The 19,343-nt window shown below is 40.4% G+C and overlaps 1 protein-coding gene across 4 annotated transcripts in view; it reads left to right on the top strand.

Moving 5' to 3' along the window:
• LOC115012233 (serine/threonine-protein kinase N2-like) overlaps positions 1–19,343 on the top strand; it is a 39,907-nt gene that overhangs the window by 7,980 nt on the left and 12,584 nt on the right. Inside the window, exons 1-4 of one of the 4 annotated variants that reach the window (XM_029437720.1) lie at positions 10,761–10,841; positions 13,620–13,920; positions 18,628–18,773; positions 18,901–19,021. In XM_029437720.1, coding sequence (XP_029293580.1) covers positions 10,776–10,841; positions 13,620–13,920; positions 18,628–18,773; positions 18,901–19,021 — 634 coding nt within the window. In that variant the 5' untranslated portion in view covers positions 10,761–10,775. Of the gene's footprint in view, positions 1–10,760; positions 10,842–11,522; positions 11,751–13,619; positions 13,921–18,627; positions 18,774–18,900; positions 19,022–19,343 lie in introns of those variants that run through there. The other 3 variants (XM_029437721.1, XM_029437719.1, XM_029437723.1) reach the window with 3 other exon arrangements.

Raw genomic sequence — 19,343 nt, 5'->3', positions numbered from 1 at the left:
TCGTTAAAACGTGCTGTGAAGAAGTGAGGATGAGCTACTCACAGGGACCCTATATACTATATTCAAACCCCAATAAGCTCCCAAAACGCTAGCTGAACGCTAGCTGTACTGTAGAAACACGTTTAATAAGTTACTCCTCCGTCAGGGATTATGTTAACATAGGGTAGGAATAGGGTATCCACTCGTTATCAATAAGTTGGGTGTAACGTACCTCTAACGTAGTCACGTACGTGTTCACTTATGTCTAACGTAACGTAACTTATGTGTAACGGCTGCATAACTTAAGAAGCACACGTTGGGTACGTCCGAAAACTTTGAACACACTCAAAACATTTTCAGACTCAGCGTTGAACAACGTACACCAGCGTAACACAGTGAGCTCTTAATGAATACTACTTATACCTTACCTTATATCAACGTACACCAGCGTAACACAGTGAGCTCTTAATGAATATTACTTATACCTTACCTTATATCAACGTACACCAGCGTAACACAGTGAGCTCTTAATGAATGCTACTTATACCTTACCTTATATCAACGTACACAGTGAGCTCTTAATGAATGCTACTTATACCTTACCTTATATCAACGTACACCAGCGTAACACAGTGAGCTCTTAATGAATGCTACTTATACCTTACCTTATAGCTACGTACACAGTGAGCTCTTAATGAATGCTACTTATACCTTACCTTATATCAACGTACACAGTGAGCTCTTAATGAATGCTACTTATACCTTACCTTATATCTACGTACACAGTGAGCTCTTAATGAATGCTACTTATACCTTACCTTATATCTACGTACACAGTGAGCTCTTAATGAATGCTACTTATACCTTACCTTATATCAACGTACACCAGCGTAACACAGTGAGCTCTTAATGAATACTACTTATACCTTACCTTATATCAACGTACACCAGCGTAACACAGTGAGCTCTTAATGAATACTACTTATACCTTACCTTATATCAACGTACACCAGCGTAACACAGTGAGCTCTTAATGAATACTACTTATACCTTACCTTATATCAACGTACACCAGCGTAACACAGTGAGCTCTTAATGAATACTACTTGTACCTTACCTTATATCAACGTACACCAGCGTAACACAGTGAGCTCTTAATGAATACTACTTGTACCTTACGTTATATCTACGTACACAGTGAGCTCTTAATGAATGCTACTTATACCTTACCTTATATCTACGTACACAGTGAGCTCTTAATGAATGCTACTTATACCTTACCTTATATCTACGTACACAGTGAGCTCTTAATGAATACTACTTATACCTTACCTTATATCAACGTACACCAGTGTAACACAGTGAGCTCTTAATGAATACTACTTATACCTTACCTTATATCAACGTACACCAGCGTAACACAGTGAGCTCTTAATGAATACTACTTATACCTTACCTTATATCTACGTACACCAGCGTAACACAGTGAGCTCTTAATGAATACTACTTATACCTTACCTTATATCAACGTACACCAGCGTAACACAGTGAGCTCTTAATGAATACTACTTATACCTTACCTTATATCAACGTACACCAGCGTAACACAGTGAGCTCTTAATGAATACTACTTGTACCTTACCTTATATCTACGTACACCAGCGTAACACAGTGAGCTCTTAATGAATGCTACTTGTACCTTACGTTATATCTACGTACACAGTGAGCTCTTAATGAATGCTACTTATACCTTACCTTATATCAACGTACACCAGCGTAACACAGTGAGCTCTTAATGAATACTACTTATACCTTACCTTATATCTACGTACACCAGCGTAACACAGTGAGCTCTTAATGAATACTACTTATACCTTACCTTATATCAACGTACACCAGCGTAACACAGTGAGCTCTTAATGAATACTACTTATACCTTACCTTATATCAACGTACACCAGTGTAACACAGTGAGCTCTTAATGAATACTACTTGTACCTTACCTTATATCAACGTACACCAGCGTAACACAGTGAGCTCTTAATGAATACTACTTGTACCTTACGTTATATCTACGTACACAGTGAGCTCTTAATGAATGCTACTTATACCTTACCTTATATCTACGTACACAGTGAGCTCTTAATGAATGCTACTTATACCTTACCTTATATCTACGTACACAGTGAGCTATTTGTATGAGTATTTGGACTCTGACAAATTGTGAGCTATATTTCGTATACATTTCCGCCGTACGGATATGTGTGACAGGGCCTTTACATACAATGTTGAGCAGTTTTATTATTTAACAATGTTCACCACGACAATGAGCCAAACTGTTAAACTGGAGAACATGTTTGTTGGTTACCATAAGCACCATTGCATTCAGTCAATGCACCGTAAATATGATTTATATTTGGAACCTGTCTTTTGTAGGAGGAAATGAATTAGAACGAAAATACTTAGAGCCACAGGGAAGTCAAAGTTTTCACAATGAATACTATGACGGCCAAATGCATTGTTGATTTTGTTTTGTTTAACTGGATTTGTCGACAATAAGAAAAATATAGAATAATTCCAGATTTATCCTTTAAACACTGCAATGTACGCACGTCTGTAGTACGACTGCACAGACCTCAATGAAAAGCTCAACAAATCAAACTGCTGGGTATGTGCAGATGTGCCACTACTGTTTGCGAACTACAGGACTGTCTCAGAAAATTAGAATATTGTGATAAAGTTCTTTATTTTCTGTAATGCAATTTAAAAAAACAAATGTCATGCATTCTGGATTCATTACAAATCAACTGAAATATTGCAAGCCTTTTATTATTTTAATATTGCTGATTATGGCTTACAGCTTAAGAAAACTCAAATATCCTATCTCTAAATATTAGAATATCATGAAAAAGTATACTAGTAGGGTGTTCAACGAATCACTTGAATCGTCTAATTAACTCGAAACACCTGCAAGGGTTTCCTGAGCCTTGAAAAACACTCAGCTTGGTTCAGTTAACTAAATCACAAGTATGGGGAAGACTGCTGATCTGACTGCTGTCCAGAGGACCATCATTGACACCCTCCATCAGGAGGGTAAGACACAAAAAGAAATTTCTCAAAGAGCAAGCTGTGCACAGAGTGCAGTTTCAAAGCACATCCACAAAAAGTCTGTTGGAAGGGGGAAATGTGGCAGGAAACGCTGCACAACCAAGAGAGATGACCGCAGCCTTAACAGCATTGTGAAGAAGAGTCGCTTCCAGAATTTGGGGGAGCTTCAAAGACAGTGGACTGAAGCTGGAGTCCAGGTATCAAAAGCCACTGTTCACAGACGTGTCCGGGAAATGGGCTACAATAGCCGTATTCCCATGGTCAAGCCACTTCTGAACTCAAGACAACGGAAGAAGCGTCTGACTTGGGCTATGGAAAAGAAGCACTGGACAGTGGTCCAAAGTCCTCTTTTCAGACGAAAGCAAGTTTTGTATTTCATTTAGAAGTCAAGGCGCCAGAGTCTGGAGAAAGGCTGGAGAGGAGCAAAATCCAAGTTGCTTGAAATCCAGTGTGAAGTTCCCACAGTCAGCGATGGTTTGGGGAGCCATGTCAGCTGCTGGTGTTGGTCCACTGTGTTTCATCAAGCCCAGAGTAAATGCAGCTGTGTACCAAGAGATTTTAGAGCACTACATGCTTCCGTCTGCTGAAAAGCTCTATGGAGATGAGGAATTCATTTTCCAGCATGATCTGGCACCTGCCCACAGTGCCAAAACCACCAGTAACTGGTGTACTGACCATGGCATTACTGTCCTCGATTGGCCTGCCAATTCCCCTGACCTGAACCCCATAGAGAATATGTGGGGTATTGTGAAGAAGAAGCTGAAAGACACCAGACCCAACAATGCTAATGAGCTAAAGGCCGCTATTGAAGCATCCTGGGCATCCATAACACCTCAGCAATGCCACAGGCTGATTGCCTCCATGCCACGCCGCATTGATGCAGTAATCCGTGCAAAAGGATTCCCAACCAAGTACTGAGTGCATTAATGGACATTTTCAAATGTTTGATTTTGTTTTGCTGTTATAAATCTTTTTTTTTACTTGGTCTGAGGAACTATTCTAATTTTTTGAGATAGGATTTTTGAGTTTTCTTAAGCTGTAAGCCATAATCAGCAATATTAAAATAATAAAAGGCTTGCAATATTTCAGTTGATTTGTAATGAATCCAGAATGCATGACATTTTTGTTTTTTTAATTGCATTACAGAAAATAAAGAACTTTATCACAATATTCTAATTTTCTGAGACAGTCCTGTACAGCGACTTTAAAGGACATTGCATTTTACTAATGGGGTCTTGTTTTCATTAGCCTTTTATAAAACAACACAAATCTGTTAATATTGTTGCTTCTTTTTCCTCTTGTCCTGTGTGCCATGCTATCGTAATCAAATGCATCAGTAAAAGGGATAATCACCTGCATTATAGAATGGACCTCTTATCCTCCGCCCTTCTGCCATAATCATTTTTAATCTGATTTCCATGTCCATTACCATCATGCCTGCTCAACCATTCCATTACACAGCAGGGCTCTTTCTGCTCCCCCTGTCTCCTCCTGCAGGTGACTTGTAAGCATATTGCATGTAGAATCAAGCATCTGCCATAAAGCATGTCACCTGTTCTCTGCCAGATTCAGGAGACACGGTGGGAGGAAATATTAACCCCAGATTTAAATGCGTCATGTGTTAGATGTTTCTGGTTAAAGTCTCCCATGGACATCCGCACATGATTTACGCAACATCTGAGTTTGGATTTGTCCCAGGCAGTGGGGAGATAATATGCTAACGGATCAAATCCGGTGGCAGTTTTATCTCATTCGTGTTTTGGGCTGTTATTCCTGTTAGATTTGAGGGCTGTAAGAGGCTGAATGAGGGAACACAGCACTGAAAAATATATATTAAGTGCATCGCTGTGTGCACTTTTTGTCTTTCTTCTAAAAAAGACTCCCCCTTACCTGGTGTTGTCCTGGCACCTTGTGCATATTTGTGTGTGTGTGTTTGTTTACCTGTAGTCAGAAAGTCATGAGAAGCCAGAAACCAACTCTAGCCCTCACTATACCCCTGTGGGTTCATGTCTGTAGAAGAAGGCCGTGTAGGTGATTCTGTTAGTATGATTCCTGAGATGGATGGACGGCTGCAGAAAATCACCACATTGTGTCAGCTAGGCTCGTGACAAGAAGTACTTTTGTTGGACGATATATTGTCCCAGAAATAAAAATGAAGTCCATTTTATGCCACTAATATAATGATAATAATAATATAGCAAACAATTGCATGTACACCCTTTCAAAGAGTAATGAACTCCTAATTATTAAGAATATTCAGACTCTGGAATTTGATATGAAAAACAAAACAAAAATATGATAAATAAAAGAAATGGAAAACACACAAACAATAAATAAAATGGACTCCCGGGTTCTGTTAACAAATATACATAATGCTCAAGTCGTATAATGGTAAGGAAACTCTGTTAAACGCTGTTTATTTGCATCATGTTAGTTCAAATGTTTGTAACATTCTTACTTCTTCTAAACACAACGGGCAAAAAACGATCGAGGTCATCTCAATATATCGTACGACAAGTCGTTAATGTAATTATGCTGACCGGCCTTGTGTCGGTCTCTGCAGCTCCATCCTGCACTCATCAGACATCATGGCTCCGTCACACAGCACTGTGCAAGCCTCACGCTTAAGACGGTAGAAACCAAGTTAAAAACACTCAACATAAAACATTTAACAACTTTTTCAGATTACAGTCCTCAGTTCAGATAGTTGCATTCTGATTAGTTCAGTCTGCAGGTCACACACTCAAATGGCTTCAGTACAGATGACGTGTGCCTTTTTGTCCATTGTATGCATCCCTATTGTCATGGTTCATCACACACCTTTATCTTACACTTTACATTTTTCTTTCTTCTTCATTGTATGGTCCCTGCTCTGCCAGATACATATTTTCTCTGGTTTTGCATTTCAAACAGCCACTTCCCCTCTCTGGAAAGAGCATGACAAGTAGCTATGACTGTAAAGCCATGAAGTGCCTCATTAGTTCTCCGCTGAGTAACACCCTTATCCAGGTTGACTGTTGTAGGTCAACAACTGTGTTTGTTGCCTTCTTTATATGCAGGTGGTGCTCACTGGAGCATTGAGAGGAAATTGGGCTATATCTGTTGGATTTAAGTCCAAGGACCTTTTTACCTCTGAGCTGCTCCGTGACTGCTCTTAACTGGTGTTTGTTTGGAGCCTGAGAATACTGTACTGGCTTCATTGCTTGCTTAAGAAGATAACTATTCAGAAATGTTTTGTTTTTGCTGCAAAATAGTTTGTGTGCTGTTACCTGTCTTATTTTTCTCAAGCTGCTGTTGCGTGCATGACAGAAGCAGATTAAGTGCGAGGACTATAGGGCTTTTCTTATGGGGGGTTAATGCCGCCATTATTCCTCAGGAGCCTGGACAGAGCAACTGTTTGTTGCTGCAGAGTTCACAATGGACAAAGCCGGGAACACAAACACATAAGCATTTACTGAAGTCTCTTGAGAAGATCAACCTTTTCACAAAGATGCCATTCATGCCGATCTGCTCCTCCCCAGCTGTGGAGCGGAAACTGCAGCAACACACACTCACACACAGACAGATGTGCACTGAAACACACACAAGACACACTTTCTCACCTAACCTTCAGCATAGTCTTTCTCCCGTTTTACGCAGAATCCTCTCCCCTCATGCACGAGATTTCCTCATCAAGCTCTGGTAGTGCAGTAGATATACTTATAGCCATGTTGCATTGTAAAACCCGCAAAAGGAGATTTGGCAACAGAATTTGCCCTGGAATATTAAGGATTTTAGGGATTAACAGGCAACACGCAGTCCAAAGTACATTCTGTAAGCTGTTAACTCATTCATAGAGGGTCAAAGTTTAAAATCGTATTATGAGAATAGATATCAGCCGGGAATTTGGCTATGGTCATTTTGTGATTTAAAAATAAAATAAAATTGTATTCTCCTGGTCTTACAGGAGAACTTCAGAGAGGAATTTCACTTGCTGGTTGAATTGTAAGAGACATGAAAATAAGAATATTCAAAATCAATGCAGCAGGCAACAAGATAACCAAAGTGTACTATCCTGGTGCTGATCAGCCCAAAATACAAAACGCACCAAAGTGTTGTTTCTGAGGAGTGTTGCATACTTAACTCTGCTGCTCCACACTCCAACTGGCCCACATAAGAGTCAGCTTGGTCTGCTCACTGAGCGTAACAGTGTCCTGAAGTTAACTCTGCAGCCGTACGCTGACTTCCCTCTGATCTGCTGTGTTGACACTACGAAGAGCAACATTTCCTCCTGAGAGTACTCTCAGCATCGCCTTACTGTACTGTTTTATTCATTACCAGCCAGTTACAGTACATTAGTCCTGTGTGTTTCTGCGTGTGTGTTTAACGTATGAGTTGTAATGTGTGTTTCTGCTCAAGCTTCTGCTCCATCAGTGTATTATTTAAGTTCATTCATTTGGTATCCATAGCTTTATTTTATCTGTTGTGCAGTGGCATGAATACAAGACTGTTTCTTTAGAGAGATTAATTGGAATTCACTGGTATCCGCCCACCTCCCCGCTCCACCTCAGCCTCCAAACATCCCCCCTCCCCACCCCTTCTTAACCCAAATCCCATCCTCTGTCTGCTGAATGAGGCTGTGTGCAGACATCAGGATGTGAGGAGAATTTAAAGTTGTTTCTCCCAAATTCTGTCTGTCTCACTCTGTCTTTCACATGCAGTGTTTTAGTGCACACACACACACACACACACACACACACACACACACACACACACACACACACACACACACACACACACACACACACACACACAATTAAAGTGATGAATGGCACTATTAAGATAAATCTGACCTCTTAGCAGTACTCCTTTCTCTTTTTGTTTCTCCCTCTCTTGCTCCTCTTCTGGCGTAGAAACAAGAATTCAGTTCGGCCTGCAAAAGTCATGTTTTCCTTTCCTCTGCCTTTCTTTGTCTTTGCAACTTCCAAAAACCTTTTCAAGGCCACACATTGCAAAATAGGACATGCATCCATACCCTTAAGCTCACACAATGACCTTACTGTACTCCGTTTGAATCCACAGCTTCCTAATAAAAAACATTCCAATGCAATTTTCATTACCATTAACTTCCTGGAAATCACGACCCCCACACCCCCCGTTCCTCCTATAACAAGAATCTCTCCATGCAATATCTAATTTAGGGTCCATTTGTTAAATGACTATTATTTTTGGCAACACTACGCTATAACAATTAGGTTGAAAGTCCGGTCCCAAGCCCCATCATTATTATTGCTGCGTGTGAAATTCAGGTGTTGGTGACTAAGTGAATGAATAAGTAATAAAATGACTGCAGAATTCCTCCACTCCAACAAAATGGACTTAATCTCTATTTATAGACACAGACAAGCCAAGTTGAGCTGACGGACCACGAACACTTAATCAAAGGCTTTGTGTCACCCGTTGGCAGCACCGGCAGAAGTCTAACCAAGACGTGTGACGGAGGACAATGCACGACGGATTGGCAATAAGAGGAAGGGAAGTAGGATGAGGGAGCAACATGAGAAAAGAAGAAGCGTGTAAAGAAAGGAAAGATCCAGCTTTGATAATATGAGAGAGAAGATCGTTAGGGTTAGCACTTTTGTAATAACCATCATTAATAAATGGTAAATCGACAGTTACTTAGGTTTTAGTTCAATTATTTTACTGTTAACAAACTGGAATACTAATTCATTGTTAGTAAGTGTTGCTGTAATTTATGTCATTTGAACAGTTTATTGCTTCAGACATAACATTTGATTTGTAAAACATTATAATATAAATACATAGATGGGCCAAATATTTGTAACACTTGGTTAATAATTGGTTTCTGGTCTATTTATGTTTACAGATGTTTTACAAACTTGTTCTAAATGTTTACAAATCATTTTGTAGTCGACACTTAATATACATACAGTATATAAAATGTCATAATGTATGCAACAATAAACTGTTAATAAATAGTTTACTACTGTATCAGAATGTAGTTATCATCAACAATCTTACAACGTATAATTTATAAACAAATTATAGCACGACTAATAAATAATTATGACAAAGTTTTATTAACTATCAAGTTACCATTTATTAAAGATGGTGTTACCTAATTGTTTTGTTTCATTTTAATCTTTCACACAGGACTGTGGTCTGCTGTTTACAGGCCAACATTTGTGTGTTCATTTCCTTTTTTTTAATTTTATATTTTGATTTGGTTCACCACATAAAAAAAAATATGAACTTACATTTTAACATTAAAGTCAATATAATAATCAATATTTTAGGACCCGATTCTGCAGTTCCTATCAACTCGATTCGTTTTTAGGGTCTTTCAGCTTTTTTCAGAAAAAAGTATCACAGTGAAGAGGTACTTTGAATTTCAAACGGTAGTGAAGCCACTGGTAAATAACCCCGAGCTGACCCTTTCAAAAAACCACAAGCTGTGCAGCCATTGCACTTTTTATTTTTTTATTCATGGAGAATGTGTATAAATTGATGCAGGTGACATTCAGCATATTTCCATTTGAATGAACATGGAGGCTTGGGTTGGAATATTTCCCTCAGTGTAAACATGATATAGCGTCGATGAAGAATTGGGACAAGCTGACGCAGAATATTTATGATGCTGTCAGACAATGTGCACCTGATCTTAAAGGTACTTGAGGGGGAAATAAAAGGAGAGACTTGGACGTTAAGGTGTTAAATACACGGTACGTGTTCCAGGTCAATCCTAACCAGGTAAACAGGGTGAGACTGTAACCTTAAGAGCTGTATAAATAGATGTGGTCTTAGTTCCTTTTACTGTGGTCAGCATACTTTTAGTATCTGCATCTATTTCACAGACACAATGAGCAAGACCGTTTGGCTCTGCAGGCATCCCAGCAGCTCGTCTTTAGGTTTGAACTTTTGAGTTTGGTTGTAGTTCTAATGACCGTTGAGCCATATTGGTAAAGGTGAGAGACGGTATGGATGCATGGGGGCTGCTGTCTCTGCAGCCACCTGTCCACATCACAGAAGAAGCACTGATGGTCACAGCTGCTCGGTAAGGAAATGGTTATAAATATAGATATTGGACACACAGCATTTATGTCTTCCATGATGTCTTTTTAAAATGGTGCAAAGCAAAAACGGCTTCCTGTGTTTTGCATTTATTGGCTTTAACTTCACGTTATTTCACTTCCTATTCCCCTATAAAAGTGTGGGAAAATAAAAAGAACTAGATGTGGTTTGTGTGTGTATCCCTTGCCCTCTCTGTCTCTTGAGTGTGTATCCTTCTGTGTAAGTGTGTGTGTGTGTATCCCTTGCCCTCTCTGTCTCTTGAGTGTGTATCCTTCTGTGTAAGTGTAAGTGTGTGTGTGTGGTACGACAGATAGGGATAGTGTGCACCAAAGAGAGCCATCTGCCACATAGTGAGGGCTCGGCGGGTCAGTGACCTCGCTCTGCTGAGTGTCTGAGTCACATAAACCCATGACCGAGTGTGTCTCTGGCTGACAGGAAGAGGGCAGAAGACAGACATCGACGGGACTGTCAGAAACAGGCCGGGGGGGGGGTCTGTGATCAGTCCGTGCTGCCGGTGTATGATCTCTGCACGGTCATGTCTCGGAGGTGACGACTCGGCTTGTTGTCTCGCTTTTCCTGTGAATTTAGATTCTGTGCGAGCTGCACACAGCGGGTGAATGTCCGTCTCTTCCTCCAGTGTGCCCAGTTTGTCTCCAGACGGCGTGGTGTTATTTTCACAACAGGTAACAGAACTTTGCGCAAGGATGCTTCATGTTTTTTCATTATTTTTTGGGGAGCAGAAAATCCCTTTCTCATTTCTTCATGTGAGGAAAGTTCGGCTCGCTCATAGCACAACTTGTTATGAGTGACCTTTTTACAGCTCATTTAGATGTCATGTCCCTTGCAGCAGCAGGTCTTTATGGTGCTAAATAGTGGGGATGTTTTATCCTTTAACCCTCAGTGCAGTTTATTTTCATAATTCATACAAGACATACAAGGTCTGATAGTCCATTGAAGATGACCATAATCTGTCACAACAGCTTTGGAGACCCAGTAGCAGGAAGCAGACTGGCTGTGAGCTCTCTCACTTACAAAACTGTGTGTGTGTGTGTGTGTGTGTGTGTGTGTGTGTGTGTGTGTGTGTGTGTGTGTGTGTGTGTGTGTGTGTGTGTGTGTGTGTGTGTGTGTGTGTGTGTGTGTGTGTGTGTGTGTGTGTGTGTGTGTGTGTGTGTGTGTGTGTGTGTGTGTGTGTGTGTGTGTGTGTGTGTGTGTGTGTGTGTGTGTGTTTGTACAAAGTGCATGACGCCTCGGTCTCTATCTGCCAATGAGCAGAACAGGAAGCAGCGAGGTGGGGCTCGGTCTGTGCTGTTCTCTCTTCCGCCTCGTTCACTCGCTCTGGTTTTAGACTGGCTTTTGATTCCCGGCGGGAAGGACATCCTGGATTTTGTAGGAGGCAGGAATAGAACTCGGTGTTGCCTGATTGGCGCTGCTGTCAGGGCTGAGTGTGTGACTGAGAGGTAGGGAGGGGGGCCGGGAGCAAAGCCAGAAGGAGGCCAGACAACATGGCCAGTGAGGAAGTACTGGAGGACCTGCCAGGGGATCAGCCAGTGGACTCCCCGGTACACACTGAGCAGAATGACACAGGGTCTTTGGTAGGCAACTGTGGCCACAGCAGGCCTTTAGCTATTTGGTCTTTACTATATTACAATACTATGGCCCGTCTCTTTTCTGTCAGCTTCCTCGTTCACTTCCTGTAAAAACATCTTCGATCTGACAGCGAATCACTTGCAAGTTTTCATTCCTGTCTGCTGTAGTGATTTCGCCGCGCTGTGTGAGCTGTCTTGCACCTCGCTCCAGATGTTCTTTGCTGTAAAACACCAGGGATAAAGTTGTATTGTGTTGAACAAGAGTGCGTCACAGCACAAACGTTCCCTTCCTGTCGTTCATGGGGTGTTACTACCTCTGCTTTCTCTTCTGTCTTGAATTGCTTTGGCCCTAAGTGCTGCTCGCACTGAGAACGTCTCAGGCCTGCCACATGGAGAAGGATATATGCAGTACATGTCTGTGCTCATCAGTCTGTCACATTACATCTTTAAAGAGATGTTGTGTGATGGTCTTCCAGACCAAACACTTTGACAGAATAACATATTGTTGCAGTCTTCACGACTTTGAGCATGTTCCACAAACATGGCTGAGGAACAATCACATTGCTTCAGAGTTGTGCAATGACATAATGTTGCAGTTAAAATCCTGCAAGCACTTGGCCTGCACCATGTGGTTTGGTTGGACTGTATTGTGTTGCAGATGGATTATGGCTTTAATGAGAGCAGAGCTGCTGCTCCTGCCTGCATGTAGCTGGATGGACACAGAGACCTAAGAAGTTGTAATCAGAGCTGCTAAGCTGGATGGCTGGCTGCATGGTGCAGTGAAAGGCCCCCGAGCACCCCGTCATTATACTCTGGCAGAGGGGAGGGGACAGTACTCAGTGTCTGAATGTGCGCGCGTCACTTGATGTCACAACATTAAATGAACGCATGACATCTCCAGGCTTTCAATTTGCCTTTTCTCTAGGTCTCTGAAGAGAATGTGGGGTTCTCTGTGTAAACAAACCTGTACAGGGGATGGACATAACGTGAACAAGTGTTCATTATTTTGTCCCCTTTTCTTTGGCTTTTATGTGAATATAAAAATTATATGAAGATTTTTATAATTTTTTATTATTACGGATTATATTTTGATTTTGATTTTCTAATCAATTTTTTGTAAGGAAATATAAACAATAATGATACTGCAGCTGTTATCATTCATGATTCTTCATTCTATAAGGAGTAGTTTATTCTTGTCACTTCTGTTAACTGTAGCATTTCTGAGCCGTCATTGTTGTTAAACTACAGATGATCGTCTCACCCTGGAAATCTGTGTGAAATGATCTGCTCCTTGTGAAACATCTTTGTGTTTTTGGGTGAAATCCACACACATAGCATACACAAGTGTCTTAACACATCGATGTTACATGTTTACACATATACACTCTGTGTGTTTGTTGACTTGTGACCAGACGCGGATTGATTTTCTGTATGAATGCTGTCCTAATCTGCAGTAATGTGGTTAGTGTAGGAGATCTGATGTGAGCACTCAGCTGTTTATACACTTAAGCTCTGCCTCTGCTTTGATGCTCCGCTCGGCAGCGTTAACATGCTGAGGATTCTCTGGGATTTACTCTTTTTCCCTCCTTTCATCCCACAGCGCTCGTCTTCGTCAGAACTGTGCAGGGTGACTCTTACCAGCTTTTTCTGTGGTAGCCTCGGCTCAGCAGCTCTCAGCTGGAGGTGTCACCGTTTGAGTCTGTTTTGCTTTCAAACTCAAATTGAATAATCCCCCTCATACGCAGAGGGCTAAATATAGTTTAACTTTCTTTTTCATATTGTACTTTTTCGCACACGTTCGCCATCTCATATTCTGCATCTACCACTTCCTTCTTTTGTACCTTCTCCTTAACAACCTCTTTTCTCCTTCTTCAGAGTGATCCAGGCGGGCTGTCGGTGCTCCAGCAGCTTGGTCTGGACCAAAACTCTGACTTCTCAGACTCCAGCGTGCAGCAGTGCCTGGACGAGCACCGCGAGAGGATCCGCAGGGAGATCCGCAAGGAGCTGAAGATCAAGGAGGGTGCGGAGAATCTACGCAGGGCCACCACCGACAAGAGGAATGCCCAGCAGGTGGACTCGCAGATCCGCAGCTCCAAGCGCAAGCTGGAGTCCCTCCAGGCTCAGCTGCAGGAGCTAGACGCACACATCGTGGTCAAAGGCCCAGATGACAACAAAGGTACCGAATCCACCAGGGAGAAGTGGTGTATGAGCTTCTGTTGTGCCAGAGAAGTTGTGTTACAACTGAGCGGCCTGTTGAATGTTTTCTGACCGAGGCAGTCCACAAGAACTCACTGGGTCCAGATATCCAGATGTATATGCACAAGAAGTGAAAAAGTGAGATTTTCATGATGTGTCCCCTTTAAAACACCAACATGGATTTATTTTCAGAACTGTACCTGTTTTGCGACTGAATTGCCACCTGATGAATTAAAACAACAAGAACGAAAAAAAATTTAAACCACACACGAAAAAACTTAAACCAATGGCAGGAAATCAATATAGAAACCTATTGTAGGCTTTAACAGTAGAGTAGTAGTTTGTGAGGCTTTAACAGTAGTGTAGTAGTTTGTGAGGCTTTAACAGTAGTGTAGTAGTTTATGAGGCTTTAACAGTAGTGTAGTAGTTTGTGAGGCTTTAACAGTAGTGTAGTAGTTTATGAGGCTTTAACAGTAGAGTATTAGTTTATGAGGCTTTAACAGTAGAGTAGTAGTTTGTGAGGCTTTAACAGTAGTGTAGTAGTTTATGAGGCTTTAACAGTAGTAGTAGTAGTTAGTTTGTGAGGCTTTAACAGTAGTGTAGTAGTTTGTGAGGCTTTAACAGTAGTGTAGTAGTTTATGAGGCTTTAACAGTAGTAGTATTAGTTTATGAGGCTTTAACAGTAGTGTAGTAGTTTGTGAGGCTTTAACAGTAGTGTAGTAGTTTATGAGGCTTTAACAGTAGAGTAGTAGTTTGTGAGGCTTTAACAGTAGAGTAGTAGTTTATGAGCTTTAACAGTAGAGTAGTCGTTTGTGAGGCTTAACAGTAGAGTATTAGTTTGTGAGGCTTTAACAGTAGTGTAGTAGTTTTGAGGCTTTAACAGTAGAGTAGTAGTTTGTGAGGCTTTAACAGTAGAGTAGTAGTTTGGTGAGGCTTTAACAGTAGAGTAGTAGTTTATGAGGCTTTAACAGTAGTGTAGTAGTTTGTGAGGCTTTAACAGTAGATGTAGTAGTTTGTGAGGCTTTAACAGTAGAGTATTAGTTTGTGAGGCTTTAACAGTAGAGTATTAGTTTGTGAGGCTTTAACAGTAGTGTAGTAGTTTGTGAGGCTTTAACAGTAGAGTAGTAGTTTGTGAGGCTTTAACAGTAGTGTAGTAGTTTGTGAGGCTTTAACAGTAGTGTAGTAGTTTGTGAGGCTTTAACAGTAGAGTAGTAGTTTGTGAGGCTTTAACAGTAGAGTAGTAGTTTGTGAGGCTTTAACAGTAGAGTAGTAGTTTGTGAGGCTTTAACAGTAGTGTAGTAGTTTGTGAGGCTTTAACAGTAGTGTAGTAGTTTGTGAGGCTTTAACAGTAGTGTAGTAGTTTATGAGGCTTTAACAGTAGTGTAGTAGTTTGTGAGGCTTTAACAGTAGAGTAGTAGTTTGTGAGGCTTTAACAGTAGAGTAGTAGTTTGTGAGGCTTTAACAGTAGAGTATTAGTGTATGAGGTTTTAAGAGTAGTGCAGTAGTTTAAGATGCTTTAACAGTAGTGTAGTAGTTTGTGAGGCTTTAACAGTAGAGTAGTAGTTTGTGAGGCTTTAACAGTAGTGTAGTAGTTTGTGAGGCTTTAACAGTAGTGTAGTAGTTTGTGAGGCTTTAACAGTAGAGTAGTAGTTTGTGAGGCTTTAACAGTAGAGTATTAGTGTATGAGGTTTTAAGAGTAGTGCAGTAGTTTAAGATGCTTTAACAGTAGTGTAGTAGTTTGTGAGGCTTTAACAGTAGAGTAGTAGTTTGTGAGGCTTTAACAGTAGTGTAGTAGTTTGTGAGGCTTTAACAGTAGTGTAGTAGTTTGTGAGGCTTTAACAGTAGAGTAGTAGTTTGTGAGGCTTTAACAGTAGAGTAGTAGTTTGTGAGGCTTTAACAGTAGAGTATTAGTGTATGAGGTTTTAAGAGTAGTGTAGTAGTTTAAGATGCTTTAACAGTAGTGTAGTAGTTTGTGAGGCTTTAACAGTAGTGTAGTAGTTTGTGAGGCTTTAACAGTAGAGTAGTAGTTTGTGAGGCTTTAACAGTAGAGTAGTAGTTTGTGAGGCTTTAACAGTAGTGTAGTAGTTTGTGAGGCTTTAACAGTAGTGTAGTAGTTTATGAGGCTTTAACAGTAGTGTAGTAGTTTATGAGGCTTTAACAGTAGAGTATTAGTTTATGAGGCTTTAACAGTAGTGTAGTAGTTTGTGAGGCTTTAACGGTAGTGTAGTAGTTTGTGAGGCTTTAACAGTAGTGTAGTAGTTTGTGAGGCTTTAACAGTAGTGTAGTAGTTTGTGAGGCTTTAACAGTAGTGTAGTAGTTTATGAGGCTTTAACAGTAGTGTAGTAGTTTGTGAGGCTTTAACAGTAGAGTAGTAGTTTGTGAGGCTTTAACAGTAGTGTAGTAGTTTGTGAGGCTTTAAGAGTAGAGTAGTAGTTTGTGAGGCTTTAACAGTAGTGTAGTAGTTTATGAGGCTTTAAGAGTAGAGTAGTAGTTTATGAGGCTTTAACAGTAGTGTAGTAGTTTATGAGGCTTTAACAGTAGTGTAGTAGTTTGTGAGGCTTTAACTGTAGAGTATTAGTTTGTGAGGCTTTAACGGTAGAGTAGTAGTTTGTGAGGCTTTAACAGTAGTGTAGTAGTTTATGAGGCTTTAACAGTAGTGTAGTAGTTTGTGAGGCTTTAACTGTAGAGTATTAGTTTGTGAGGCTTTAACGGTAGAGTAGTAGTTTGTGAGGCTTTAACAGTAGAGTAGTAGTTTAAGATGCTTTAACAGTAGTGTAGTAGTTTATGAGGCTTTAACAGTAGTGTAGTAGTTTATGAGGCTTTAAGAGTAGAGTAGTAGTTTATGAGGCTTTAACAGTAGAGTAGTAGTTTAAGATGCTTTAACAGTAGTGTAGTAGTTTGTGAGGCTTTAACTGTAGAGTATTAGTTTGTGAGGCTTTAACGGTAGAGTAGTAGTTTGTGAGGCTTTAACAGTAGTGTAGTAGTTTATGAGGCTTTAACAGTAGAGTAGTAGTTTATGAGGCTTTAACAGTAGAGTAGTAGTAGTTTAAGATGCTTTAAGAGTATAGTAGTAGTTTGTGAGGCTTTAACTGTAGAGTAGTAGTTTGTGAGGCTTTAAAAGTAGAGTATTAGTTTGTAAGGCTTTAACGGTAGAGTAGTAGTTTAAGATGCTTTAACAGTAGAGTAGTAGTTTGTGAGGCTTTAACAGTAGTGTAGTAGTTTATGAGGCTTTAAGAGTAGAGTAGTAGTTTATGAGGCTTTAACAGTAGAGTAGTAGTTTGTGAGGCTTTAACGGTAGTGTAGTAGTTTATGAGGCTTTAACGGTAGTGTAGTAGTTTAAGATGCTTTAACAGTAGTGTAGTAGTTTATGAGGCTTTAAGAGTAGAGTAGTAGTTTATGAGGCTTTAACAGTAGAGTAGTAGTTTAAGATGCTTTAACAGTAGTGTAGTAGTTTATGAGGCTTTAACAGTAGTGTAGTAGTTTGTGAGGCTTTAACTGTAGAGTATTAGTTTGTGAGGCTTTAACGGTAGAGTAGTAGTTTGTGAGGCTTTAACAGTAGTGTAGTAGTTTATGAGGCTTTAACAGTAGAGTAGTAGTTTATGAGGCTTTAACAGTAGAGTAGTAGTAGTTTAAGATGCTTTAAGAGTATAGTAGTAGTTTGTGAGGCTTTAACTGTAGAGTAGTAGTTTGTGAGGCTTTAAAAGTAGAGTATTAGTTTGTAAGGCTTTAACGGTAGAGTAGTAGTTTAAGATGCTTTAACAGTAGAGTAGTAGTTTGTGAGGCTTTAACAGTAGTGTAGTAGTTTATGAGGCTTTAAGAGTAGAGTAGTAGTTTATGAGGCTTTAACAGTAGAGTAGTAGTTTGTGAGGCTTTAACGGTAGTGTAGTAGTTTATGAGGCTTTAACGGTAGTGTAGTAGTTTAAGATGCTTTAACAGTAGAGTAGTAGTTTGTGAGGCTTTAACAGTAGAGTAGTAGTTTGTGAGGCTTTAACAGTAGAGTAGTAGTTTATGGGCTCGGGCATGTGGAATCACTGGTCTTTAACAGGGCTGTACCAAATATTTTGAAGCTTCATTAATAATGGTGACATTAAAATTCTAAATCAACCTTTTTTTTTGCATGTCTATTCAAGTGTTTGAAGATTAATAGTATTAGTATTAAACTATTTGCAGAATTAGATTCCAGTGGTGGCTGCGACTTCCTCCAGAGTGTTGTGAAGTCCAAGTCAACATTTATTGAAAAAAGTTCACAACATTTATTTTATATAACCAAATATAAAACGTTAGGTTTGGGTTCTAATTTAATTCTGTTGGCGTTTAGTCTTTGTCAAAAACAACATTTTCACTGGGGCTCTCCCGCTTACCGCACACAAAGGGAGGCACGCACGCAATTAAAGAAAGTTGATTTAATAAAAAAAGACTAACTCATTTAATTCTATGAATTACTTTATTAAAATTGAGGATTTTCTTTGAGAACTTTTTAATTCTTTCAGTGCGATGACGTCATAAAATGATGATGATGGCAGACATTCAAAGCTTCATTTGAAAACTTCAATGGAAGCTTTGTAAAATGAATGTAAAAAATTAAATAAGAGACATTCGGTCCCTTTTAATTTGATGTGCTACCAGTAGATAACGACGATGTTTAATAACTCGGCCAACAGTAACCTGACCTGACTCCTTTCCCCAGATGCCCCTAAGTCTCCGGGGGCGCTCAATCGGACGTCGGCCAACCAGCGACGCATCGCAGCTTTGGAGCGGCAGCTAAACATTGAGCTGAAGGTCAAACAGGGAGCAGAGAACATGATTCCAATCTATGCCAATGGAGGTACCAAGGTATTCATCATGTGGCTCAACTCGTACTCACTGCATGCCCTTTAGCATCCACTGCAGATTCTTTAATATTGAATCTTTGCTCCTTGACTCCCTCCCTCATCTCCTGCTGTTTTCTGTCCCTCCACAGGACAAGAAGCTTCTCCAGACGGCTCAGCAGATGCTGCAGGACAGCAAGACAAAGATAGACATCATCCGCATGCAGATCCGAAAGGCCATGCAGGCCACGGAGCAGTCTGAGGACAACCAATGTATCTATCATGCTTTTTGTTTTTATCCTCTCATCTTTCAACTCTGCTTTCATCCAACCTGTCACTCTCACAAAGCTTATAAATACTGCATATTTTATGATGCCGGTGATAATGGATCAATTCTTTCTTCAGAACTTCACAGTGTACAGCCTTCCAGTCAAACACGCACACTTGCACACACATAGTCCATTACAGCCCCTCTCTGCCTCTCTCAGGGTAGAGCCTTATTGATGTTCCTGCATCCCCTTGATGTTGCCCAACAACTAAAAGCCATGCCTCATTTAACAGAGGTTGGAGACCAGGCAGGGCAGATGCAGGGAGC

Source organism: Cottoperca gobio, chromosome 8 (genome assembly GCF_900634415.1).
Source record: "Cottoperca gobio chromosome 8, fCotGob3.1, whole genome shotgun sequence".
NCBI classification, from domain to species: Eukaryota; Metazoa; Chordata; class Actinopteri; order Perciformes; family Bovichtidae; genus Cottoperca; species Cottoperca gobio.
Note: the sequence above shows the minus strand (reverse complement) of the source record. Positions and strands in the feature narration are given on the sequence as shown.